The 24,938-nt window shown below is 40.9% G+C and overlaps 1 protein-coding gene across 2 annotated transcripts; it reads right to left on the bottom strand.

The window, feature by feature from the left end:
* Position 1: 1 nt before the first annotated feature.
* Positions 2-23,789, bottom strand: LOC120743507 (general transcription factor 3C polypeptide 1). 2 transcript variants are annotated; one of them, XM_040047239.1, is made up of 40 exons: positions 23,345-23,789; positions 21,481-21,693; positions 20,641-20,817; positions 20,381-20,524; positions 20,017-20,116; positions 19,812-19,935; positions 19,197-19,376; positions 18,260-18,375; positions 16,956-17,008; positions 16,471-16,862; positions 16,285-16,353; positions 14,924-15,161; positions 14,683-14,836; positions 14,460-14,563; positions 13,332-13,423; positions 12,524-12,898; positions 12,234-12,379; positions 11,550-11,647; positions 11,355-11,451; positions 10,956-11,139; positions 10,770-10,866; positions 10,120-10,252; positions 9,943-10,030; positions 9,779-9,840; positions 9,112-9,220; positions 8,887-9,029; positions 8,651-8,793; positions 8,493-8,577; positions 8,286-8,398; positions 8,143-8,202; positions 7,967-8,060; positions 7,273-7,445; positions 5,837-6,445; positions 5,376-5,518; positions 4,175-4,279; positions 3,796-4,085; positions 2,592-2,902; positions 2,349-2,549; positions 2,079-2,262; positions 2-393 (listed from the first exon to the last, which is right to left on the bottom strand). In XM_040047239.1, the coding sequence occupies exons 1-40, from the start codon at positions 23,563-23,565 to the stop codon at positions 196-198; spliced, it is 6,618 nt and encodes a 2,205-aa protein (XP_039903173.1). In that variant the 5' UTR covers positions 23,566-23,789; the 3' UTR covers positions 2-195. The 2 variants fall into 2 exon arrangements, with proteins under 2 accessions (XP_039903173.1, XP_039903112.1); XM_040047178.1 differs by having other exon boundaries at positions 2,349-2,902.
* Between the last annotated feature and the right edge of the window lie 1,149 nt (positions 23,790-24,938).

Raw genomic sequence — 24,938 nt, 5'->3', positions numbered from 1 at the left:
GAAGACTTATGGATTTTTATTAAGAATTATAAGTTAGAGTACACAAAAGCTGAACACAAAAAAAACATTCCCAAAAGAAATACAAACAGCCTGATCAAATTTTTAAAATATCCTCACTTAGCTCTCAAAGGCTTGATTATTGTGTCAATATTTTCTCAGTCCTTGGAGATCTAAAATAAGTTTAGCAAACACTTTTCAGGGTATACAACAGTTCCAGGTTCGCTCGTTGGGCAACACTCGACAGAGTCGCAGGCAGCAGCTGATGGTGGGCTCATACATCACTATGTCTGGTTCTCTCTCGCTTTTTCTTTGCTGTGCAGGACGAGTGAACAGTGAGGGTTTAGGACTTTTAGCCAGAGTTTTCTTCGTCACACAGCCCAGTTCGATAAGTGCCTGTGGAAGAGACAAAAAGAGTAAATACACAACCATAAAAAGGGTCAATTTTTGTCTTTGATGCATTTTGGCTCACGGGTATTCTTAACAAAGTTGTGGAACTTGTCATCTCAAACTTTGAACATGTTTAATATGGGCACATTATCTATAGGACAAAAAAATAAGGAAAGACAGCTCTTTTATAGCAATGCTAAAACTGTGACAAGCTAAAGAGTGCTAATGTGTAAAAACAAATTATCCTGGGATGTACCACGTTTTAAGAAGTTCTTCCTTTGCCCTCATCAAACTTGTCGTAACTTTTATATTTGTCATTTTTCATGTTGTGTATACTGCCCCCCAAAAGTTGGGATGCTGCAATTTACAAATCTCATAAACTACTTCCAGCTAATTAGGTTAATGGGCAACAAGTCAGTAACATGACTGGATAAAAGAAGAGCATCTTAGAGACGTTCAGAGTTTCTCAGAAGTAAGGACAGGAAGAGGTTCACAATCTGCAAAAATAACGGTGTCTACAAATTGTGGAACAATTGAGAATGTTTCTTAATGCCAGATTGTTCCTTAATGCCAGATTGTTCCTTAATGCCAGATTGTGAAGATGTGCATAATGTCATCAATCTCTGCACTAAGGGTAAAGCTGAAAATCAGTACTGGTTATCGTGTCATCCACAAATGCCTGTTAAAGCTGCATCACGCAAAGACGAAGTCACGTATGAATATGACCCACAAATCACAGCTTCACAACTAACTTAAAATGGACTGAGAAAAAAAACGTTCTGTGATCAGATGATCACAAATTTGAAATTTCTTTTTGGGAAATATGGACGCCGCAAACTCTGGACCAAAGAGGTTAGGGACCACCTCAGCAGCTTGTGCATCTGAAAAGGCAACATGAATGCTGAAAGGTATAAACAGTTTTTAGAGCAGCATCACGTCTTTTTCAGGGAAGATCTTGCATATTTCAGTAAGACACTACACTGCAGACCAGTATGGCTTCATAGCAGAAGAGTCCAAGTGCTGAACTGTCCTGCCTACAACCCGGCCTTCTCAACAACTGAAAACATTTAGAGCATGGAACCAAAAATGCAATAAAAAAAGCCAGGACTGCTGAGCGGCTAGAATCCTCCATCGAACAAGAATGGGAAAACGTCCTCTCCCAAAAGTCCAGCAGTCTGTCTCCTCAGACGCTAAACGGCAGCAAACAACTTTTCTGAGACTTGATCTATTTCACAACTTTAAACATTTGATACCTTTTATTGTGTGAATAAAATCTGGGTTTGTGAGATTTGCAAATCATTGCTTCCTATTTTTAAAATCACGTTTTACACAGCAATCGTGTTGTGTCTGCTATTCAAAGATACAGGCATATTTTTAACATTTAAGCATGGATTTAGTGCCGCTATAAGGCTGACTGGTTCATTTTCACTACTCTCATCAGCGCACTTGCTCAGCCCAGCAACAAACTGTCACTATAGAAAGCATTTACCTGCTAAAGGAGCTGATAGAGGTCAGAAGGGAGACTGAATATTGGATGTGTATGACCCAAGTGCTCAAATAATGGAAAGTCAATTTTATCTTTAGATCCTTTAGATTTAGATTTCTAGTGTTTGTGTGTATGAAATGTTGATACACTTAAACGAAAAAATAAAAAACTAATACATGAAGTAACAACTACTAGACTGGAATACCTGCACAAGATCCTGAACTGCCACTGGCTGCAGCAAATCTTTGTAATGCTCTACCAGCGCCTGGTGTGTCAGGCCGGGCTGAGACATGATGTGGTAGAGAACAGCTTCCAGCATGCCCTTACACACCTGCCGGTTCACCTTACCATCAACCAAGCGCCAGGGCCGGCTGATGAAGCTGGTTTCACTGGATGCAAAAAGGAGAGAGATGAAACTTGGAATATTGATGAAGGGAAAAACAAAAACCTTGGTATGATTAAATTTGGTACTCACGCATCAGTATCGGGGCCTGTGGAGGAAGAGCACGCCTCATCGTTGTTCTCATCGTCTTTTCTTCCTCTTCTCAACCTCTGCTCTTTCCTGTTATCTTGTCTTCTCTCTGCGTCCGTCATCTTCTTCCTTTCTGCAGCCTGTTTTTCCTCCTCCTGTATCTGCTTTCCTCCCTCCTCCTCCAATAACAACAACTGGTCTCCCCTCGATTCATCTGCCCTCTCCATCGGCCGTTCCAGTTGTTCCAGCTGTTTCTTCTCATTTGTTTCTTGGTTACTCGGCACTCCGTCCACATCCTCTTTGTCAGCGACGTCCTCTCTATCCACAGCCAATCTTTTCGCCGGTGGTTCTTCCTTCTCCACTTGGAATTCTCGGCTGCACCGCTTCCGTATAAAGGGGATGGTTTGCTTCTTCTCCAAAAACGGGTGTGACGCAGTGGATGACTGAGACCAGTGCTTGGAGCTGACAGTAAGAAGCCATGGTCCAGCGAGCTTCATGAGCACCCAGCGGACACTGAGACTCCCAACTTTTACCACCTGGCCTTCTTCTTCCAACTCCTAGAACACAAACATGTTGCTATGAGTCACTGCCATTTTTAATACTTTTTACAAGGTGATTCCTCTGTAATTATTGCAGCTTCAGTGTTGTGTAACATTTCAACTACATATCAAGAAAATTAGAACAGACTAAAGAAACTGAATGAGCTGCTGTGGATTTCATCATTGGAAAGAGGTGCGTAATGTAAAGCCTGGCTTAGGCTCCTGTGGGGAATCCTAGTAGAGACATACAACATAACCTATTCCCTACCTACCTAGTGTCTGATGTTATTGCCCACATTTATGCTGGTGCATTATGTGTAATAACCGTGTCCCGGTGCCAGTTTATAGAAGGGAAAAAAAAAAAACTTTTTCCCCTCCTGGATCTCCACTTTTTGTTCCGGTCATTTTTTTTTTTTTTTCAGGAAAAACATATTTGCTTCTATTCAGATAGTTTCAACTCGAGGAATTTGCTGGCGTTTGGGAATCTTTATATTATACTATGACTACTATTCCTTATACTGAGAGAATGATTGTTATTCTCTCAGTAATAAATTCAAAAACTGGTGAAAAAGTAGTGCACAGAATGAACTGATGGTGCTGAACGACATGTAGTTCCATGGGGTTTGCATTTATGACATCGCTACAGTGTAGGTTTCCCATTGAAGCACAATGAAAGCAGTAATGCCTAGAATTTTAAAACATCCTGAGGACTTGTCACTTTTCAGTTCCTGCAGTGCAGACACGCAAACAAAGGGAGAAATCCTTAAAGAGTCATAAGAACGATGACGAAGATCCTGTAGCAGGAAATAAATTAAAACAATGCAGAAAACACATCGTAACATAACTTAGACACCAAATCTGTTTTCTTCACCCTTCACATAAGGATGTTGCGTTTAGATTTTGATTTTTACCTCCATGTACTGCTGCAGCTTCCTGCTGCGTCCAGACTGCGGCTCCAGCAGGTTCGCGTGAGCCTCGAGAAAGTCATAAGCATCCCAACCTCTTTCACCAGCTTCATCTAAGCTCTTCATGATCTGAGTGCACGCTTCAATGTCCCGCGGGGTGTATCCCTTTTGCTTTACAAAGCGCCTGTAACACTCCTCCACACTGGGTGGAGAGAAGGAGGCTGAACGGACGAAGGAGGTGAGGTTGGAGGGCAGAAGGGATGGACCACATTTTGTCAAGTCCAGAGGTGGAAAGTCTAAAAATGAAGGAAACAGAAAATAAAGGATTTTATACAAACGGAGTCTGGTGTTCAAAAATAAAAGTCTAAAATGCGGTGGCTCTTACTCTCTGCACTGAACAGGCTGTGAGCGGGCGTGTTGCGCAGCTGCAACCTCATAATACACGACTCCATCACAATGCTATCATTGGTGTTTAGGTTGCGTACTTTTACTAGAAAAAGAGAAGAACAAACATAAATAGAAATGCAACATCCTTTAATCTTCTTAACACAGAAAACACCTACAAATTATATTACTAGCAATCAACTGATGCTACTGCAGGACTGCTGCTAATAAACACAATGCTAGCGACTGCTGTCCATGAGTGTGTGAAAGACAGACAGGACCAGCTTTGGCGTTGTGTTTGTCTTCCATGTTGTTAAAACCCTTATACACCAATCAGAGAGGGAGAGAAACTCAATTCCACCCCAGTGACCCATTTCAAAAATGAGCAACAAAACCAGAGACAAAAAGCGTATAAAACCCAAAATACAATATGACATCTTGGAATCTTAAGAAGTTGCTCTACTCATCTGGATTTTTTTGTGAAAAAAAGAGGTTGTTTCTCCGAAGATTTTCTAAGAAGATTCTTGATCGAGTTATAATTGTTTACAAAACAATGAAACGGCTCATCGATCACAAAACTTTTCCACCTTTGTGCATAAATTATAAGCCTCCTACCTACCTCAACTCTCTTATGACTTACAGTTAGGCATAGATCATGTGACCCTGAACCCTCCTTTAGTTATACTGTCTTCTTCACTCACTATGTGTTTAGACACCACTCTGTATTTAATCATTTGTTATTATTAATCTCTGGTGTGTGTCTTTTTGTCATGTCTTTGTTCCCTCACCCCCAACCAGTCACAGCAGATGGCTGTCCCTCCAACAGACAGCTGTTGTGCTGGAGGCTTCTTCCTGTATAAGGAAGTTTTTCCCTCCCACTGTCGCTAAGTGCTTGCTCATAAATGGTCATTTGAATATTAAGCTTTTTATTTCTATTATTGTCGGGTCTTTACAATAAAGCACAGCGACTGTTGCTCTGATTTGGTGCTATATAAATAAAACAGTTTCTCCAAATATGACAGGAACTTCACTGAAGAGTGTGTAAACTGTTTTAGAACAAAATGCACTGACATAAACTACTTGCCACTTGCTACAAAACTATTTTGGAAGTTTGCTGACAAATTGTTCAATCAATCCAACAAACTTTCCGTTCAATCATCCACCAGGTATTATTACACAGTAAAAGGTTTCTAAAGCTTTACCGATGCCCGGGGTGCAATATCCTCGCATCATTAAGTACTTGGTGTGCGACGCTTTTTGTGCCTTCACTTGTTGCCTTTTTTTCCCATCGTAATCGTCACCATCATCGTCATCCTCCTCTTCTTCTTCTACTAGTTCTGCCATACTGAAAAGAAAAGATTGTGACTTTTGTAAATCGGGCTACAAATAATTTTTTTATGTTTTCTGTTTGTAAGCTTAATGAGAGCCCACTGTACAGTTCCTTCTAGCTAAAAACGGGATATATCTGTACAACTTAATAATAAAAACTACTTTCTGATTTTGCTTTTACTTCAATGTGTTGTCACTACTACACTTTCAACCTGCTGTTGTTTATTAACACTTCAAGCAACATTTCATGTGTGAAAGATGATGTACATATCTTTGCCTGAGATGCTTTGAAACTGTATAAAAGTCATTACGGTGCTGAATCCTTATGCCTCACCTCTTCACTACATCCTTGTCCACCAGGTTGCTGTCCACCACCACCATCTGTTTAGGTATGGAGGCGTACACATTCAGCAGTCCTAGAGACATCAGGCTGAGCGAGACTAGGCAGGCTCCACCCGGGGACTGGAGAGAGAACTTGAGCATGTCCGACACATCTGGAGGCTCGTCTGAAGCTGGAGGTACTGTGTTTGACGTGGCCGACACTCCTGGAGCCTCTTCACCAGATCCAGATGTGGAGCTGTCGTCAGGCTTTTTCTGCTCGTCCGGCTTGCTCGAAACATCAGTTTTCTCGTTGTTCGTGTCAGCGTCCTTTATACTCTCATCTCCTTTAATTTCACCTTGGTTGTCATCTCCTTCCTTTGTGGTGACATCTTTTGCCCTTTCCGGCTCACTCGCTGGTCTGTCAGCTTCTTTTCCTCCATGTTCTTTACTTTTGGAGCCTGTTTTTGTCTCCAGCACTTCCTCTCCATTCTGTGACCTGTACTCAGTTTCGTTGTAGAGTGTGATGATGGGCCTGTCATCATGCGTGCCATTGTCAATTAGACTCCTTAAGAAGCGGAAGGAATCGGTGCACAGGGAATGAGGAAAACGCCATGAAAAACACCTATAAGGAAGGAGAGGGAGAGGGGTGGTGAAAAACTTCAGGGGGCAGTAAGTAGTGCAGGAAGAATTCACATACTGGACTACTGGATTTTTATTTTATTTTTATTATTCTGTATCCACCTGTACAGTTTATGGATGCAGCTTATTAACCACGCTTGCTAGCTTTAGGTGAATATCTTGAAGCTTTACCATCTTCACTTGTTTCTAGGAATCCACCACATAATAAAAAGGGCCTGACACCGGACACAACTGGGTAATGAATCACTCTGGATTTCCTGTAAGCAGTCAAATGCAAACAGACACAAAGGGCTGGAAGCTACGCTGATCCCAGGGGCACCCCTTCCTAAAGGGTACTTACCATAACATAGTGCACATAACTATTTGTCATGAAAGCAGCCTTTGTGTGAGAAATTAAAAAAAACCAAAGACGTCCAGGTTTCTAGACGAGTTCTAGCAGTTACAAAAATCACCTATAAGTCCTACTTATGAGTGCTACTTAGGTGAAAGTGGCTACAGCTCTATTCCAGCTAATTAATCAACTCATTCATTCAGACATACAGTACATTTGGAAAGTGTCCATTAGTTATAATGTAGGTTTTTTTTTTTCTTTGTTTTGAATACCTCGCCACTTTTGATGAGCAAACAGTGGAGCAAATAACATGTGGAAGACAGAGGAGGAGCCGTGGGTTACCATGGTAATGAAACAGTTAGTAAAACATTCCCACTCCGTTCTCTGTAGTGTAGGACGTTCACTCCCGACCAGCTACCAGGATCAAGTGTTGTTTCAGTGATGCGTGCGAGCGTATCATTTCTCAATTGGTCGCGTACCTGAAGTAGGACTGGGACAGCTGGTAGGACATGGGCAGGATGGGCAGCGCTCGGTTCTTCTTCGGCCCAAACTGCTGGCTGATACGCCGGCGGTTGACTAGACCCCTCTTCCTGCACTGTATGAAGACTTTGCACAGAAGCTCCTGGTCATACTGACTGTACAAGTGGAAGATCTACGACAGAAGTGAGACAAATAATCAAAGGACTGAGCCTTAAAACATGACACAGATCTACTTATTAAGGGAATTTAATTCTATATAAAGCTTGATTACACTTTTTAATGATTTTTTTGTTTGAAGACATGAATAAAAAAAAACATTCTTTACATATAAACTTAGTTAACCTCCTAAGACCCAAACTCTTCCAAAGCATGCATTTTTAATTTCTCTTTGATATTTGGGCATATTGGCACTTGATGAATGTAAAAAAACAAAGAATTACCAGATTTTTTTTTTTACCTTTTTTTGTTTCTAAGAAAAATGAGAGCCACATATGAGGATTTTCGTTTAAAATTTCGATAGAACAGTGGCAGTATAATGTCCTCCTAAGTGGATATCAGGCCCTTGTAGAGTAAAATTGAGTATTTTGGTCTAAATAACCCAAAATGTGATGTCCACATATGTGGACACCAGGTCCTAGGAGGTTAAAGGGAGATTTTATGGAAAAAAGGACTAAAACTGAAGGTTGGCTGTACCTGAAAGGATCTGGAGGTTTTCATTTGATTGTTGGTCATGGCCAGAGTGCTCTGGATCAAGTTATGTAACACTACAGAATGAATGTCATCTGTGCTGCAGTGGAGACACACAAACAAACAATCACTTACTGCCATAAACATTCATATTCTAATGTAAAAATCTTAGATAACCTTACCTGCTCAGAGTGTCTTTGTATGGGAGCTTTTTCCCGCTGTCTATTGCAGAAACCTTAAACCTGTTTAAAAAAAAACAAACACTTGTTAGCTTTACACTTAGCTACATATTGTATGTCAGCACATCAATCTTCCAGCTTTTTACCTCGAGAAGAGCTGCTGTTTGGTGTCAGGGATGATCAAATCATGAGCATTGACAATTGTGCTGAACTTCTGTCTGAGCAGCCGGATATACTCTGAGAACACTTTGGCACAATCCTAAAAAAAGCACAGACAGAAATATTACACTTTCAATTCACTTAAATAAATAAAAATAAAGAAAATGGAAATAAAAAGAACGGCAAACACATACTTCTGGTTTTTCGGGATCAGCAGGTTTCTCCTTCTCCAAAAGACTCATCAGCGACTTGTCCTGGTACACTTCAGCCAGGCAGATCCTGCAGCAAAATTCCACGAGTTTCACGAATGACTGGATTTAAAAGTATGTGTTTCTTTGCTATCTGCACTCACCTGTAGTTCAGAAGTGTCTGAGGATTTTTCAGGATGTATCTTGAGCGACGTCCAACGGCAACTGACGTTTTATCCGATGATATCTCAAACTCTGCGTGGAGCAGGTCTCTCACCACGCAGTGAGGTACAAACTGCCTTTTTAACTGCAACACATGACGTAACGTGCAGCACGTTTTGGAGGAAGTACGTGCGAGAAGCTGTAAAATTTAAAAAGATGATTGAATTTCTGTGCGTACCTTGCTGTTGAGCAGGTCTGCAGCCACACAGCAGAGCATCACCAGTGAGTCTTCCTGTACAGTCCAGTTGACTCTTTGTCTGGTCATCCGTTTCAAAGCCTGGTGGTCCGTCTCATCGTGTGCAGGAGTGCGTTTCTTGGGCTCTTTGATTATGAAAACACGTGTTTTTCCTCACATCCAGCAGACACATGCATTCATTTTTAGGTTAAAATGGACACTTTGTACCTTTTTTCTTCTTGCGTGGAACTTTGACAACATCTTTCTTGGTTCTCTTCCTCTTCTGCCCCTTTCCTCCAACCACCCGCTGGTTTCTGGATGCTGGTTCTATTCCCACCTGGTTATCAGTGAGTAAGAATACAAACAATAACCTCCAGACAGTCTAAATAGATGTCTTTGAGCACTGATCAGTAATTAAATACAAAGAAACAACACCATTACTGCCTTTGGATAGTTACAATACTGGACATAAAAAGAATGAGCGGGTAAATAATTATGTTGTTTATTATATAATAAAGGCCCACATTATGATTGTACTCTCAATTTGAGCTTAATTAAACATACCTGCTTAAAAGCTTCTTCAACAAAGTTAGAATTATTAGTTTCTGTTAGCGTTGTGACGTACTAGATTATTAGACCAAATGTTGCACTGCTGCAACAGCGTTTCTATTCTTCTGCACATCCCATTACTATTAAGACTTGGCTGAAGACCAGAAACACCCCCACTGTTCAACAGCTTCCTCAAATTGTATGTCGGAAAAGAAAACCTCTGAACAATGTTCATTTTCTGCAGGCAGGATTTAATGCAGGGCTGTTGAGTAGCTTTGAACTTATTTAATAGACATAACAAACTGGAAGATGAGCATATGTTGGAGTTAGATAGAAAATCCCATACCTGAACTTTTTCTGCCATCGCTGGCCGCTTGGATGTGACATAACGCGGTGTCGCTGTACCTCCTGTTGTAGAGATTTGTGGTTAATATAAATGTTAAAAGCTCCAGGAGCAGATGTGACATAGCTGATCACATGAAGTGGACAAAAGAAAAAAAAAAAACTCACCAGCTTTAAGCGCAAATCTGAGAGCATCTTTACTCAGGAGGCTCTTTAGTCTGGTTTTGTTGTCCTGTGCCTCTAAACCAGATTGCCTCTTAAAAACAAAAAAACCCCAATATGTCAAAAATGCCAGCATGCATTCAACATGCACATGACTATCTGTATTGCATACTGTGTTTGTACCATGTTAACAGAAAGCAGCTGATTGGTCCAAAACCAGTTGCGTTTAAGATGACCAAAAAATTCAGAGTCCAGTCCTCCTGCTCCTTTACCGTCTCCTGGTATCAATCCGTCATCACACACTTCAGTACTGCCCCTGTGTGTGTTTGACAGATGCACATTCATCAGAGTGACTTTAAAACACTGCGTATGAAAGGTTTCTGTGCTACTGTAGTACTGTAACTGCTCGAGTTAAAGTCAGCTTTAATTGAAAATGAGAAATGGAAGAAAAGAAGCACAGTGAATAAGAACCCAGCCACACAGAAAAATGGGTGCTCTCTGACTGGCTGACAAGTGGCTGCCGGGAGTCGCTAGTGTGAAGCTGGTTGTAAAGTGGTATACGGTTGTTAGCAGCTCAATAGTTTGCATGGAAGTTGCCAACTTGTCTGCAAACACTCGCAAACTACTCACAAAGTAGTGAAGTAAAACTACATTTCTTTTGCCTTCAAAGTTGGCTGCTGTGGTAAGGCACAACTTTTACTTTAATAAGTCACAATGCGATTTATGATGCAGCACCCTCTTTAAAACCGATTTCACTCGGCGACAGCCAGGAACCTTCATATCGTTTTTTTCCTCCCTTGCAGCCAGAGGGAGAGAAATCATTACACACGTACTTTAGCAGGTACGCCATTCCTGCGAAAACGTGGCGTTCTTGCACAAAAGAAGGAGTCGTTTCCTCATCAGTGGTGTTCCTCTTACAACGAACTACCCCTAAAAAGAACATTTTCAAACAGGGACATATTATTATTTGAATAATTGCCAGAGCAGTGCGTGCGTTTTATGGTCATGTATGTACGTACCCAGTGGTGTGTTGAGGCAGACGCACATCAGGTCAAACCAGTACTTTTCCAGGTCATCAGCAGTGTTGAAGACGTAAGGGCGCCTTTCAAACGGTTTTTCAAGGCACTCTGTGACCAGCCAGTAGTGAGGCTCGGTGTTGGTGGTGTCAACAATAGTAGCATTACGTTTAAGATACACAAACACCTGGATGATTGAATGGATAAAGACATATTAATGCATAAAAATGCTCCTGAGCAGCTACATTTACAGTCATTGATAAGTAAGATTTTTGTGAAGATCAAGCAATTTTTACAACCTTAGAAAAAACCTTAAAAATCAAAAACATGTAACATGCTTGTATTCCTTTTAATAGTCTTCGTACGCTTACACGTACTTTACTGTTTTAAGGTTTTGTGTACCTGGTCCTTCTCCATGAACTTCTCAATTGGACCAAACTGCAGAAGACCCATGTAGACCAACTTTAGCAGGTTTTCATGAAATACAAAGATGTACTTCCTAAAATAAAAAAAATAAAAAAACAAAAAATAGTCCATAAATGCTCACTTTCAGGTCCCAGATGTGGCGTGTTACCGAGAGGACAGAATGAAAATCACCGTTTATAAAGCAGCCGTCTTCTCATTCGTGCAGGCAGCGCTCTCACCAGATGATGTTGCTTTACAGGATCATTGAGATATTCCTCCAGTCCTTCCACCTGCGGGCACAAGTTAGCAGTGTTAACTCAAAAGAATGGGTCGTTCTAAAGAGCTCACTGAATTTATGCATGGCATTGTAGTGGTACAAGTGTGTTTAGGAGCACAGCATCTCAGCCATGAAGCAGCAGACCACATAAAGTCCCAAACTGGAGTTTAGCCAAGTGCTGAGATGCACAGTGTGTAAAAATCACCAGCACTCTGCAGACTCAGTAAGCGCAGAGCTCCAACCCTCCTCTGGCTTTAACATCAGCACAAGAACTATACTACCGTCCATATAGTGCATCTCAAAGAACAATAACAGGGCTGATGTTTGCCACTTGAAACTCAGAGAAAACTGAAAGACGGATGCTTTTAAAATATGTGAGCACATTTTTTAGTATTTACACAGTATTAAGGTAACTGATCCACAAATACCTAAACATTGCACTACATCTGCTACAAAATGAGTTCAAACTGAGAAAATCTGCACATATCTACCACAAAGTTGACCCGTTCATCTTTTCAGAGAAAACATATTTTCCACTCCACACTAGCCAATGAACTGCATGGCCTTTTTTCCCCCAAAAAACAAAGCTTCACACTCACCTTATAAGTAACTTGAATAATTTGCACAAAAACAGAAAGAGGCAAACAGAGGAGCAGGTCGCCCACCATCGCCCAGCCACTGCTGTACTCCTCGTGAACACGGACAGGAGGGATGAATCTCTTCCAGGAGTCTTCATCGAGATAGACTATCAGTGTCACACAGGAAATAAAAAAGGTGAACCAAGGACATTAGCTGGGAAAATGCAAAACTTCCACACCCCTGTAGACAGAAACAAGCAATCCAAATGACATTTTCATTAGAAATGCAAGTATACATGAGGCTGTCTCACCTTTCATGTCAGACTGAGAGTAACTATCTTTTTGCTCCTCTCCTTCATCACCAGATGCCACTTCCATGTTAGATAAGCTGGAGTCTGCACTTTTCCGGCCGTCACATCCGGTGCCAACACTGTCAGACAACGGTGTTGGTCTGTCTGCAGGTGTAGAGCTTTCTGCTTCTTTCAGATCCTGTTGTGCTTTGCTGTCTGCGGGTTTGGCAGCAGGATCGGAGCCGTCTGCGCCGCTTGATGATTGACTGGTTGAATCAGAGCTGCTACAGTTGTGTCGGAGCGGATGCCCATAGATCAGGTACCAGAGGAAGGTATGCATCATGCGTAGACGATGCATTTTAGGCTGGAAGCCATAAGTCTTACTCAACCCTGGAACTATTTAAAAATAATAATAATAATAAAAAAGTGAGTCAAACATTTACTGGAGACAGATCTGATTTAGTATACACAACAGCATGATCTTAGCATGCCTGCTCAATTTACTGAATTTAAAAATGTTTTTAGTCTCTTCTTATTTTTGACCATCTGATGAACAAAAATGTATTTTATGGTTAATTGGCTCCTAATTAACAACAATAAACCAAAACAAATGTAAAAAAACAGCCACAATTAATACATTCCCTTGTTAGAAGAGTATTAAGGAAATTATGAAAATAATGTTTATTCTGCCAGTTTGATACAGAGCTTGAATCACATGATTGACCCACTGGGAGAAACTATTCGTTTTTGCTCATTTCTGTTCTTGGGAATAGAAATCTGTGGGAAATTAAAGTTGTCTTTTTGTTGTGGTATAAAATCAAAAAACAACCTCTTGTGGGCTTGAAGTCCGGGTCATCATCGATAATTGCTTTCTTTTTGTCAGCCTCCTTCTCTTGTTCTCTGGCTCTGTCTTCAGCATGGCTGAGGGGACAGAAGAAGAATACCAAGGGCACAACAGGCATAAGCCAGTGAAACACAGAAGACAACACAGAAGTTCACATTCTGGTATAGAAAGATCTGAATACATAAACACAGCAATCAGGCAGGCCGAGTGATCATTACCAAGATCAGAAGTCCATTTAAATCTCTTCACATGTCAACAAACACCAGGTAACAGTAAAGGCACTGAGTACTGTGCAAAAGTCTTAAGTGAGCCGATATTTCTTTGCATTTTGCTTCCATTGTTCTCCAGACTTTCTGAATATGGTAAAATGGATCTTTCAAAGTTTTCCTTTAGACATTGGCTGCCTTTTTGCTCATTTACTCTTAACACTCAAGGATAAACAAGGCATCAAACTCAAGGGATGAACCAGTGTTGTGTCTACACATAACAGATAAATTAGCAAAGAACCAATTTTAAGTTATATTTAGACAAAAAACACAATTTCTTTTTTAGTTGTATCTATGGGAAACACCACTTTCCTCAGTTTCACAGCCATTAAATGGTGTTTTTGAGAGTCACCTTGTAGAGTGTTAGCTGAAAATACCTCTGCTTGGTGTGCAGCATGTCCTAAAATAATTTTTTAAAAAATGGACAAGTGGAGGACAAAAGAAAAATGAGGGTTACCCCAAGTAGACGTTCAAGGGGGAAAAGGTCAAAGGGAAAAGGCGGGAAGACTAAGATATGCCAAATTACACACGAACTGGACTGAGAATCAGTGGCAACAGGTCTGATGGAGTGATGGATCTAAATTTAACATTTTTTGAGGCAGCATTTCAGCCTGTGGTGATGGGGATCTCTTCAAAATTGATGGACTAATGATCAGTGATCATCCAATCTCATCATTGTTCAGAAACACACTGACACCTGTTTTAATAAAGCACTGCCACTACTTTCCATTTTCCTAGTAAAATATTTTTTTAAAATGGAGGGGTCACGTAAGACATTAGGACAGCTCAAACATCCTGTTGTTTTTGTTTTTTTAAAAATGTGACTTATCTTTGGTTATGTGCTCACCGTAACACTGCTGAAGAGCTGGAAATTCTGAATCGGACCTGCTCAATAACCTGTTTGACTCTGTCATCGTTGGGCTGAATGGACGGATGAACAATCATTTCAACCTACAGGTGCAACAACAGACACACACATCAGGCAGACAGAGGAGACTTTATATATGACTCCATAAAACTCCCATCTTGCCTGTATAGAAAGGCAGAGCAGATGTGATGTGTTCACGTACCTTCCTTGTCATCCCATCCTGTACAACAGTGGTCGTGTATATTTTAAGCAAGCCTTCTCTAGCGAGACAGTGGACGAGACGTACGATAGTCTTCTTGCAGCACTTTGAACTGACACCGTCCTGTTTCTCATCATCATTGATCATCTTCTGCAGCCTGTGGAAAGCACAGCACGCTCACACTCTCTTACCGTGCATCAAAAACACTTTGAACTTGAACTATTGCCATTTCAGACAAACTTACTGGAAAAGACCTTCTATGATTCTTAAGTTGCAGACAGCCTCAACTATCAAGTTCTTCCTCCTTAGCAGGCGGTACGTCTCGTGAGACCTCTCCCGAGTTACGCTGGCTTTTTTTGGAGAGGGAATACTTTTAACGACCACTGTGATGGGTGCCGCATTATCAGCTGCATTTGGTGTCTCACTTTGATGCAAAGAGCTGGCATCAGTTGAACTGGTTTCTTCCTTTTCCTCAACCGGAGCTTTGTAGGAGAGAAAGGAAATTTCACGGGCACATAATGCACATCATCATCATCCCAAAGAAAACTATCAAAGTTATTTCAGTAACAAACAAAGAAAAGCCATAAAAGGAGAAATTACAATTTGGCAGATGTTTGGTTTTTTAGGGCTATAAATAAACTGGTAGCACTTTTCTTTGTTAGCTAGGTTTCTGCACCAATTGTCCAAAGCGCACCTGAGCAGGACTTTCTGAATCACCCAACAAAAAATTCCTTAGGCTGGTTTTAAAGCCCAACCTCACATGTAAGTAGAAAATACTTGAAAAATGTCCTGAACTAACAGTTGGTGACCCCAGCTGTCTCCATGTGTGTTGAACATTAATCCACGTCTGCACTCAGAGAATGTGTTTCTCCTGCTTTTGACACTACGCCATCAGATGCATATTTTTACACTTTCATAACTGTGACTACATTTCTCTATAAGGAATGTTGTAATTATGCATACATAAGCACATTAAAAATAAATGCATTATAATAGCAGGAGCACAGAAGAGCCCAAACTATTTCTTAAAACTGGATCACCTGACTGCACCTTCTGTCACCTTCTTTCAGCTTTATAGTGAAATTCTGCTTCTGCTTTAACGTCTACAAACTTTTTTCATCTATACTGTTATTCTTTATTGATTTCATCGCCACCCTGTGGCTCATTTGGAACAATCTCAGACCGCTTTACCTGGATTTGGGGAACAAAAACAATCAAACAAAAAACCCTGGTAAAATCCACTTTAGGCTTCAGTCTTCAGTCTGCTTGTTAGCAGATCACCATGTTTGCTATAATTTCCAATTACAGACAGTTTGTGTTTGCAGACAAGTCAGCGTCTTCCACGGAAACTAGTGGAGAAACCTGCTAACAATCAAAGTGATCGCAAGGAGGTGTGACCAGTGGTTGCCAGTAACTATACGCAGACAGCAAAGCAAATCTAAATCGAAATGAATATTTACTCGATGTTTTAAGTTGTAATTCAAATGCACGCGTTTGTAAATAAGTATTAGTTTGATCTTTCTCCAACTAGAAAATATACAAAAACAGTTTTTACTTTATTTTAATCTACAGCCAGAGCTCTTCGGGTTAAAATGTGGGAATTACCTGTCACAGCACCAGACACCGAGTCGGGTGTCCCGTGAGTCGCAGGTTTGCTGCACACTGAAGTTTCACCTGAGAGGTTCCAAAAAAAAAAACAACTCATCAACATTAAGAGGTTATGATGTGGATTTTACCTTATAGAGATTTAGTATCTATTCTGAAATCAGCAAAGGTGTAATGACTGCTCACACTCAGCTGGTGCACTCTGCATGACAGGAACGTCAGGCTGAGTGTGCTCTGCTGTCATGCTGCCATTTTCCCCCGTTGTCTTTCTCCTGGCTCCTGAGTTTTCCCTCACTTTACTTTCATTTCCATCCAGCCCTTCCTCTCTTGAATTTCCTTTCCCGTCTTCAGATGTCTGCCCCCCTTGCTCTGCCTCTTTGCTTCTTCCCTTGACTTCTTTTTTATTCTTCTTGGCTCCAGGAGTTCTGGAGCTTCCTTTCACTGGCGCCTTTGACGATGACGGCGTTTTAGGGGAGGTCGGTTCTGCACTTGACGTTTGAGGTGCGGAAGAAAAGAGCAGCATCTGCCGCTCCTGCTCTTTAGCGAACAGCTGGAGTTGATTGCTACTGCCGACACACCTGCCAAAAGATATTTTTAACGGCAGGATTTAGTGCAAAGTGGCGCGAAAATAAGAATTTAAAGGTATAATTTATGTATTTAGGGTTACAAACTTATGGCTGATGAATTTTGTAGTCCTCTGCCGACCCTCATCTTCCATGAATCCCTACAGAGCGAGACACACACACACACACACACACACACACACACACACACACACACACACACACACACACACACACACACACGTGAAAAACAGAAATTTACAATGTAAAACAAAACTAAGCAACACTAAACGACCCACTGCTTTGGTAGATTGCTGCGGCATATCATTTCCTGGTATGAAAAGTCAAGACAATGCTGAAGTGCCGGCTTATAGATCTATGACCTCATTAAACAATTTCCTGATGAGTTTATGATCGCAGTCAGTACTTGGAAGTTTTATTGAAAACAACGCGATATTCAGTTTGTAATTTTTGTTCCTCGTTTGAATCAAGAATGAGATCATGGATACCAGTGGCAGAAAAGTGTTTTCTCCAGTGGGTGGCTGTCCTCTCACTCAGAGACAGGGTGGGGCATCATTCGAAAAGGGCTCAGAGCAGCTGCTACTCTTTGGATGACAAGCAGAAATGATCCTGGGCTGGCAGTTGTGATGTCAGGTTTGGCATTTGCCGTTCATGAGGGCGAGAAGAGTTGATATAAAAAGGTTGTAACCGATAATTTCGGCTGCTCCCAAGGAGTTGCTTCAGAACATGGACCTGCATATTTAATTTGGCACAGATTTTACAGCCCAGGGTGGGTTCCTAATGCCTGTGCTTCCTCTCACTTGTGAACCGACGACCTTTCGCGTGTCAGAGAAACAACGGCAGAAGAATTAGAGGTTAAGCAGGGACATTTCTAGCACCATAAATATATATACATTTTTAAAAATAAATAAAAACTGTATCAATCTATCAAGCAGATAATAATAAGGGCAATTAGAAACTGCAGATGGCACTAAAGGCCAAATCAGAGAGCACCAGAGGCAAGATTAGGTGCAGAATTTTGGGGAAACTTGGGGATTTACAGTTTGTAGCTCACCACAAATAAAAAAATAATACCAATAAAAAGGAAAAAAAAATTCCATTTAAATAAATATGCAATCCTCCAATTTGACACCAAATAAACTTTCAAGTGGGTATCTGATCGTCAGCACATGTGCCATTAATAATAGCGTTAGGAAGGACGTTGTTTTTGGCGGCTGACCTCTGGTCGTGTGGGTGGGAAGCCGAAACACATCTGACAATTGAGTATACCTCCAAATAAGCTATCCTGGTCATCAGTACTGCTTTTGCTATTTTTAGCCTACGCACATCGATCTTTTTTTAAGAGAAGGGCAAAAAGAAAGAAAGAATAAAAGCATGTGCCCAGACGTCACCTTGATCAACCCATCTTTCTCTAGCCTTCGCCAGAGCATGCGAGCTTCCAATTTGCTGACGTTCAGTCTGAATGCAATATCACGCTGGGGGATGCCCTTAGTGCCAGAGGATAGTACTGCATTACAAGAGAAAAAGACAAAAGGCAACAGTTAACACAACACTCGAGTGTTCAGCTGATTACGAGCAAGACAAACAACTTCCTGTGAGACTGAACAGAAACAAAGTGATTTGAAGGTAAAATGCAGCCTTCATTAGAGAGTGCAGAGAACTGCAGTCTGTTATTAACTGTCCTGCTGCACTTTCTTGAGTTATGAGGACTAGTGATGAACTTCAGAAACAACAATATTTGTTGCCTTATTTACACCTCACTGTCTTCATGGAAAGAGACGACATAAGAATGATATTGTACATTTCACGAGAAGATCACGCTTTAGCACAAAATCAAACTATTAATAACAAATTAAGTAGTAACAATTTATAATGTAAGGAAAAAGGCCTGAAGGAGAATTAGTCCTCTGCACCTTTGGACACTGAAAGCATGGTTCAATGTGGTGAATGTCACCATGGAAACCGAGGTTTCAATCCCCCGTAAAAATTAAATCTTATTTTATCGCAGAAACCTTAAAAAAAAAAAAAAAAAAAAAAAGAACTTCGCAAAGAAGGAAGGCAATATTAAATATTGCATGAGATTTTAACTGTTGTAGTAAAATCAACGAGTTAAAAAGAGCTAAATGGGGTAAAAGCCCTTTGCTGTTGGCTCAGTACAGCTGTGATCACGCTCAAACATCAAAGCTCAAGTCTGCACCTTCATGCAACGGTTTGGAGCACAGACAGAAAAATATCGCTGTGTTTATGGAAGTGTTAGCTTTTACCAGTAAAAGCATCAAGACTTCATTTTTCTTTTGTTTCTTAACTTAAGGAAAAGATCAAACATACTGATGTGATAGGCCTGTGTTAACAGGTCCTTCTCCATGATCCGGCCCTCTGTAAGCAAACCCCCTCTTCCTGCTCCACCATCATCATCCTCGTCTTCATCGTCATCGTCATCTTCCTCAGCCACACCCTTCTTTATGTATGGCTTTAACAGCCTCACACAGCGAACGGTCACTTTGGAGCCTGAGAAATAAGTAAAGCAGTGTACTCTTTTTTTTATGTTTAAATTTTAGTAACGCACCAACAAAAAAGTAATTTCGAATACTCCAAAATCACTTCTTCATGGCTCTTTACTTTAGAAAGTCAAGCAGTGACAGAGTTGTTTTTTACCTCACCACTAAACATGGAATGACGACTTTTGCCAGGCACTGAAGGCCAGGCAAAAACGTGTGCATATACATCAAAATATTTGAGAAACTAAACACACAGAAGCAGCAACTCTGTAAACTGCACATGAAGGACAAATAAGACGTTGATTATATCAAGAAGCAGTTGAGTCATAAGCAATTTGTGTCTGATTTCTTGTCTTTCTGATAGGTCATTAATATCCAAATCAAGCATATGTTGTGGTGCACTCATGCACTGTGAGGCTTATGTGGTTTTTCAGTGTTGCATTACCATTTTTGTTGGTGCGGGGTCCAGCACTGGGGTCCAACTCCTCCAAAGGGAATCGGCAAAACTCGATCAACTTGGACGCTCGCATGTACTTGAATAGACGCAAGTAAGTCCTGTCGTCCACGTTCTACGAGAAAAACAGACAACTTTCTACCACAAGCAGAAGGCTAGACAGACAGGGGCGACAGAAACTTCGAGGGATACTCACAACAAGCTGTTCTCTGAGCATGATAACTGTGGAAAACTGATTCGGACACTGCTGGAGAAAGTTGGACGTGACTTCCATCAGTATATCATACTTGGTCCTCCTGAAAGACAAAAACAGGAAGCAGATGTGATAAAGCCAACACACAGATGGATGCACCGAAATTTTAAAGCTGCAAAAACCGTGCACAGATTTAGGTGGTATCTTTATTGCAGAGGTGACGTGCATAAGACAGACTCTCAACTGAGGGTCCAAGGACAGACGATGTTTTATTTCATGCTTTTCTTTTTCACTGATGATGCTAAACCAACCATTCCCGTTTCTGCTTTTGATGAGATAAAATGTGAAACACAGAGCACAAACATACCTGTTTACATGGAAGCGTTTGAGCAGCAGAAGGATGGAGTGCTGCTGCTGTCCGGTCTTCATTCGCCTGACGTAGGACTGCATGGTGACCAACTGGTATCGGACAAGAGACTTTCTGAAGTAGTGAAACTTTCGGGCATCCACCCTGCTCAAACACAACACTGACTGTTAGAAGGAGGACACCTGAGTGCAAGCCGGTCTGTAAAGGAAACACAGAACAGTGATGGAACCGTGCGAAAGGTGGGTTTAAGTGTCTCCTACTTGAAAGAGCCTCCATGTAGATCCCTCTGCAGCTCCCCTTGCCATCGTGCTCGGCCCACTCTCTCCAGCACGCAGTAAGAGTCGCTGCCGAGTTTTACATCAGGATCGCTCTCGCTGCCAATCAGGGCACGATATCGCAGACACTGTGATGCCACGACAACCAGCTTTCTCCCATATCTTAGAAGGAAGAGAGAGAGAAGAGGAGAATATGTTACTGAAAGACTTTGAAAGCACAATAAAGGACAAATACATTTGCTAATTCCACAGAGCATGTTAATCATCACGGGGGGGGGGGGTTAATGAAACATCCAACATCCCTCACTAAAAATCTCACCATCCTGCATAGATAGTTTCATGGTTAACACGAGCAGCTTTCATAAACACTATTTTAAAAATTGCATTTTATTGATGTTTTGTAGGCATAACCATGTGATGCTAACTTTTCTGCCACTTAGGTCCTGTCTGCAACCATCTAGCAACCACCAGTCATGTGGAAAAAATTGTATTCTCCAACAGGTTGGGAGTGGTTGCTGCAGGAAAATCATTGCCAATGTCCCAGTCATGCAGGCCTGCAGACCAGTCGTTGCCCCTATGGCAACCACTTGTCACTAGGAAATCTAATAGCAACCAAAACAATCAATAGGAGGTTTTTGAAACAGCACCTCTGATGTCACACAACGCCAACCACTAGCAACCGGTATTATTAATCACATCCAATATAGCAGGTAACTCTGAAGCACTGTGCATGTGACATTGTATGAGAAATCTTCAACAAGCAGCATATTTAACCAGATTTAATTCCAGGTAGGGTTTTGTCAGTATCAGCGCATCTCTACAAACCTTTCCAAAGCCTCGCTCAAGCTGACCAATGGGGTCAGCGGGGACTTGGAGCGGACTTGCTTTGTGACGTCTTTCCTCGTTTTGAAGAAGGCACACGAGCCCTGAATCCCATCCTTGTTTTCTGGGACAACGTCGATGGGGTAGATGTCTTTGGGAGTGTCCGTAAAGCTGTCAGTCACTTCGATGCCTGTCTCTGCATCAATGTCCTTAAACCTGAAAGAAACAAGAGCAACTCCAAACATAAGGAGATGGCAAAATAACACATTTATTGCATTAAATTTCAATGGTAAACTTGACCCTGAAAGAAAAATGCTCTTACAACTACTACTACCTCTACAAACTAGGGTGTAATATTAATAACTATCAATATTTACACTAATAAAAACAAAAGAATTCACTTCCGTTCAACCAGAAGAGCATTAGGAAAGTCCAAAACTTTTGTTAGGATGTCCACAAAAAAAGAGTTTACATCAGAGTTGTCAAACAAAAGGCTCGGGGACCAGAACAGGCCCACAAAAGATTCAAATTTGGCCCACTGGACATCTTCAAAGCAGGGAAGGCATAAACCTTGGATGTTTTGAGTTTTACAGGTTTTCCTACTGATAATCACCTTCACCATGGAAATTCATACAGCACCGAGGTAAATAAGAAACAGATGAATGAAGAACAGAAAGTTCCTGTTTTAAAACGAATGCAGAAATTTATTATTTCTACAGTAGGTTCACAGTTTAAGAAAGAAAGAAAGAAAGAAAGAAAGAAAGAAAGAAAGAAAGAAAGAAAGAAAAGACATTCTGTCAATTAACAACAATTTTCCATGTTATACATCTTTCGCCATCTTACAATGCTGTGATTGCAGCCATTCCCCAACTCTCTGTGAATGGTACTCATGGCCATTGATCAGTGGTCTTTGATCAATGGGTTTTGGTCAGTGGTTGTTGATCAATGGTCATGAGAATTTGCATAATTGTGATTAAGGAACTGACCTCCCAGCCCATTGTACCTTCAGTGGGCTGGTTTCAGTCATTATGCAAATGTACTGTTTATAAGATTGGGGAAACCTGCAGTCAGCTGAGACTGAAGAAGTCACTGGATGAGTGACGAAACGTTTCTCCCAGAAAACGCTACGTCCAGATGAACAGAATCAACTTTTGGAGAGTTTCCATGTTATAATTACAGGACAGCCTGTGCAATTAATTTCTTACAATGAAGGAAAACTGAGTTATACTGTTCAAATTGCACTTTTGTTCTTATATTAAGATATCTCAGGGATTAAATGTGTAATTACACTTCTTTACAACAACAGAAAAAAGAATTTCACTGATTCGGCTCACTTAAGATCAGCATGGATTGGATGCGATCAATGGTGCAAAATGACTTTGACATTCCTGGTCTACTTGCTTTTAGGTAAAGAGCGCACAGCTAAATGTTGTTTTTAAAGGATCAGTCCATTACCACCAGTGCTATCCAGCTGATGTTTCAGGTCACTAAAATCTCTGGAGTCACTGATGAGGTTAAGATGACTAATCTTTTTCTTTTGGTCGAACAAAAGAAATCAATGGAGGATGACAACAAAGGCTTGAGAAATTTACAGTGGGAGATTTTCTAACACAGATGCACACAGAGGATTATTAAGTGCATCACAACCTGGTTTACTGCAGGGTTTAAGATGGAGTACATAAAGTGCAAGAGTGTTAAAGTGTAGGAAAACAACAGCCCCACTCAGAAAATAATTGTTCCGCCTGTCTGTGAACCATCGTGACAAATCTGAGGATTGATTTACTTGTTGTGTGGAAGCTTGCCGTTTGTGTTAACTGTGTTAAAACTGTGAGATCCTTTATGATATCTGTGAGGATGAGAACGTCACCTGTCGGTCAGCACGACATCGTCTCTCTCCTCCGGGAGCTCGTAAAACAACAGGTCGCTGTTGATGACCAGTGACTTCCAGATGAGCTCCTTGGTGCAGTCGTCGAGCTTGAGGGGAAACCCGGGCTGCCTGTCTTCCAGTCGTATCCACAAAGTCGGAATGGTTATCCCGTCCAGCCCTTCCAGAGCCACTTCATCCACAACTATACTCAGCAGATCCATTCCGTGCTATTGGCTAGCTAACATGCTAGCTCACCGGCAACTATCCTGCAGTCTGTGCGCGCGCTATAGACTCGTAAAGTCACGGGATGTGACCGGACAGCTCGCGGGCTCAGATATCTGTGTTAGAGGCAGAATAAAGATTGATTTAGAAAGCATTACTTCTTACTTCTACTACGTCTTCCAGCTACTTTGTGTCCGTGTACGTCCCTGCGTCATATTTAAACTTTGACCTCACGTTGCGTGATTAGTTGGGGGAAAATGAAATCCACCAGGGGGCGTACAGGTACACTTTCTGAATGAGCTTCATCGACGCACTGGCATATTTTGAAAAAAAAAAAAATTAAAATAGAATAACTCGAAAACATATTTGCTTTACAGGAAAGTGAAAATTTTACAATTATGTTCCCATTTAAAAATTATTCTGGTTTTTTTTCCATGTCTATTTAAGTGTTATTTATGACACCATGTTTGCACTGAAGCACCGCAGCAATTTCCTAATGTTGTAAACCTGCTCAACATTTGGCAATAAACCCCATTCTGATTCTGATTCTGATTCTGATTATGTTGAGCCCTGGCATTTTTTATATATTTGACTATTTTGTGTATTCCCCCCGCCGCCTTTTTAAGTACTGGTGCTAGTAAATTTTGAGGTATATTGTATATTAGCCATAATTGAACCTATATTGTCCTCTCACCCAGTTGGACAGTTTCCAGATTTGAACGCCTTGAAACAAATTTCTGTCTGCTTCACAACCCTTCCCAGCGGATGTCTGCATATTAATCAGCATATTAATCAGCTTTTCTTTGAATATACACTCTTTCAGCAGTCACTTTGTTTTTAAGTTGCTGAGTAACCGCTGCAGTTTGTTACACCAATATTAAATGGCCATTGTTTTATTACTTTTTGTAATTGCTATAAATTGACCTTCTATTCAGTGGAAAGGTTATCTCTTTACAACACAATACTCTGAGCCGATTACTCGAAAATAATAATAATAAATATGTACCAGTCAAGCATAAGAGTTTATTCATTTGAGACAGCGCGACAAACGACGGTGGTATATTTGGGGGTTTCTGTCAACTTAACTTACAACCTTTTTCCTTAACTTGCTGTTTTTAAATATATTTTTTAATATTTTTTTATTTAAGTGTTTTGTGTGACTTAAATCTGTTGAATTTATCTGACTTAATTTTTTTTTTCAAACCTGACATAATTGTCCAGCAATTCTCCTTTTCCTTTTTAGGTCATGGGGACCTAACTCCATCTGCTGCTGAAAACAGTGCGTCACATGTGACACCTGTGGACATGAAAGCGAAGTGGATGGTACATGACATTTGGTAAGATGCTGAGTACATTAACTATATGCAACAGA

Source organism: Simochromis diagramma, unplaced genomic scaffold (genome assembly GCF_900408965.1).
Source record: "Simochromis diagramma unplaced genomic scaffold, fSimDia1.1 OVJJ01000798.1, whole genome shotgun sequence".
NCBI classification, from domain to species: Eukaryota; Metazoa; Chordata; class Actinopteri; order Cichliformes; family Cichlidae; genus Simochromis; species Simochromis diagramma.
The sequence above is the reverse complement of the archived record's forward strand: the minus strand, read 5'-3'. Positions and strand labels throughout refer to the sequence as shown.

What these genes read in the sequence shown, in the direction of transcription:
- LOC120743507 (XM_040047178.1), bottom strand. Translation starts at nt 23,565, where the DNA reads ATGGATCTGCTGAGTATAGTTGTGGATGAAGTGGCTCTGGAAGGGCTG. An exon ending in TTGAGCGAGGCTTTGGAAAG is followed by an intron (nt 20,818 to 21,480) that starts GTTTGTAGAGAT and finishes CTTCCTTCTAAG; the next exon opens with ATATGGGAGAAAGCTGGTTG. An exon ending in TTATTCAAGTTACTTATAAG is followed by an intron (nt 11,648 to 12,233) that starts GTGAGTGTGAAG and finishes TTGTGCCCGCAG; the next exon opens with GTGGAAGGACTGGAGGAATA.